The sequence below is a fragment of the Mustela erminea genome, chromosome 18, assembly GCF_009829155.1.
Source record: "Mustela erminea isolate mMusErm1 chromosome 18, mMusErm1.Pri, whole genome shotgun sequence".
Lineage (NCBI taxonomy): Eukaryota > Metazoa > Chordata > Mammalia > Carnivora > Mustelidae > Mustela > Mustela erminea.
In genome coordinates this window covers 15,289,611-15,291,662 of record NC_045631.1, presented here as the reverse complement: position 1 = coordinate 15,291,662, position 2,052 = coordinate 15,289,611, and the positions used below count along the sequence as shown (strand labels likewise).

At 41.1% G+C, this 2,052-nt stretch overlaps 1 protein-coding gene across 1 annotated transcript; it reads left to right on the top strand.

Moving 5' to 3' along the window:
• The first annotated feature begins 295 nt into the window (after nucleotides 1-295).
• On the top strand, nucleotides 296-1,339 carry LOC116578124 (olfactory receptor 1P1-like). Its single transcript, XM_032322095.1, has one exon. The coding sequence runs from the start codon at nucleotides 296-298 to the stop codon at nucleotides 1,337-1,339; it is 1,044 nt and encodes a 347-aa protein (XP_032177986.1).
• Nucleotides 1,340-2,052: the final 713 nt, after the last annotated feature.

Below are 2,052 nucleotides of genomic sequence, written 5' to 3'. Positions count from 1 at the left end.
AGAGCTTATGCTTAGTCTCTGTTGAATGAGTGAATAAATGAATGAGTGAATGAATGAATGAAAACTTCTTGACACCCCTGAGAATACAGCTGAAGAAATAGCAATTACAACTGAAGAAATCTGGGATGGAAAAGAGTGTAGAGAAATAAACCAAGAAAGAAATACTTAATTCTCTTAAATTGTATCTCTCACACTTCCTGCCCATTAGTAAGTTTTAATAAAAATATACAGTGCACATAGTATGTGATCAGTACAAATACATTAAGGTTATTCTTTTTTCTCTAGAGTTCAGAGAATGGTACATTCATCAACCATCCAGAGTAAAGTATGTTTGGAGAGTTTTAATGGGTCTCACTGGAGGTGTCTTTCTCAGACTTCCAGGATCATGGCAGGAGGCAACCAGACCAGCATCTTTGAGTTCCTCCTCTGGGGACTCTCAGAGCAGCCAGAGCAGCAGCGTTTCCTCTTCCTGTTGTTCCTGTGGATGTATGTGGTCACTGTGGTTGGGAACCTCCTCATTGTCCTGGCCATTGGTACTGATGCACGTCTCCACACACCTATGTACTTCTTCCTTGCCAGCCTGTCCTGTGCAGACATCCTCTTCACTTCCACCACTGTGCCCAAGGCCTTGGTGAACATCCAGACTCAGAGTAGGTCCATCTCCTACACAGGATGCCTGGTTCAGCTCTACTTCTTTTTGACTTTTGGGGACATGGACATCTTTCTCCTGGCCACAATGGCCTATGACCGCTATGTGGCCATCTGCCACCCTCTCCACTACAAGATGGTCATGAGCTGCCGGCGTTGCACCTTCTTGGTTACTGCCTGCTGGATCCTGACAAGTCTTGTTGCCATGACCCACACTTTCCTCATCTTCCGACTTTCTTTTTGCTCTAAGAAGATCATTCCTGATTTCTTCTGTGATCTGGGACCCCTGATGAAGGTGTCTTGCTCTGACACTCAGGTCAATGAGCTTGTACTCCTCTTCTTGGGAGGAGCAGTCATTTTAATCCCCTTTGTGCTTATCCTGGTCTCTTATATCTACATTGCTTCAGCCATCCTCAGAGTCCCCTCTGCCAAGGGAAGGCGCAAGGCCTTCTCTACCTGTGGGTCACACCTTGCGGTTGTTGCTCTGTTCTTTGGGACAGTGATCAGGGCTTATCTGTGCCCCTCATCATCTTCCTCCAACTCCATAGAAGAGGACACAGCAGCTGCTGTCATGTACACAGTGGTAACCCCCCTGCTGAACCCCTTCATTTACAGCCTGCGGAACAAGGACATGAAGTGTGCCCTAGTGAGATTTCTCAGGGGTAAAGTCTTCTTTTCTTGGGGTCAGTGACTTCTGTAGTGATACTGCAGGTGTCCTCCATCCCCTCTATGGAGGAGCTTCACAGAAATTTCTACCTCAGGTTTTTTACTTCTGACTCCCACATATGCCTTATCACCACTTCCTTCCCTGAATCTCCTCATGACTTTGAAATTGTTGAGGAACATCAAGATTTTACATCATGTTTTAAGGTTAATATGTTAAGAGTTGCTTATTTACTTATTTATTTTACCTATGACTTCCCACAAGGAAAAGTGTCTTTTGCAATGTTTTTAATTCTAGAAGTCTTTGTAGGCTTTTATGCTAGTTCACCAAAATTCAATTAGTGAGGTCATGGAAAGTACATTAATGATTAAAATATTAGCAAGTAAAGTCAATATTGGATAGCAAAGAGCTTACAACTTTGAGTATATATGGGTATATATTATATGCACTTTATTTTTTCTTACAAAAATAAGAAATTATATATACATGTATGTGTGTATATATATGTTTATATATAAACACTTATTACTTCAAGGTTGTGAGTCAAAAATCTTTGTAACTGTTAAAACTCTCAACATTGTCAGTGAGCAGAATTTTGAAGTTTATAATGAGAAGACAAAATAAGTAAATTTAAATTAAATATTATGGCAACTCTTATGTAGCTGTTTTCTGAAATTCTTCCTTATCTGCTTAAGCCTTGGCTGATTGTGAATGCTGTTTTTCACATCAGCAGTAAAGGA

Excerpts from the sequence above, each read along its gene's own strand:
- LOC116578124 (XM_032322095.1), top strand. The coding sequence starts at position 296 with ATGGTACATTCATCAACCATCCAGAGTAAAGTATGTTTGGAGAGTTTT.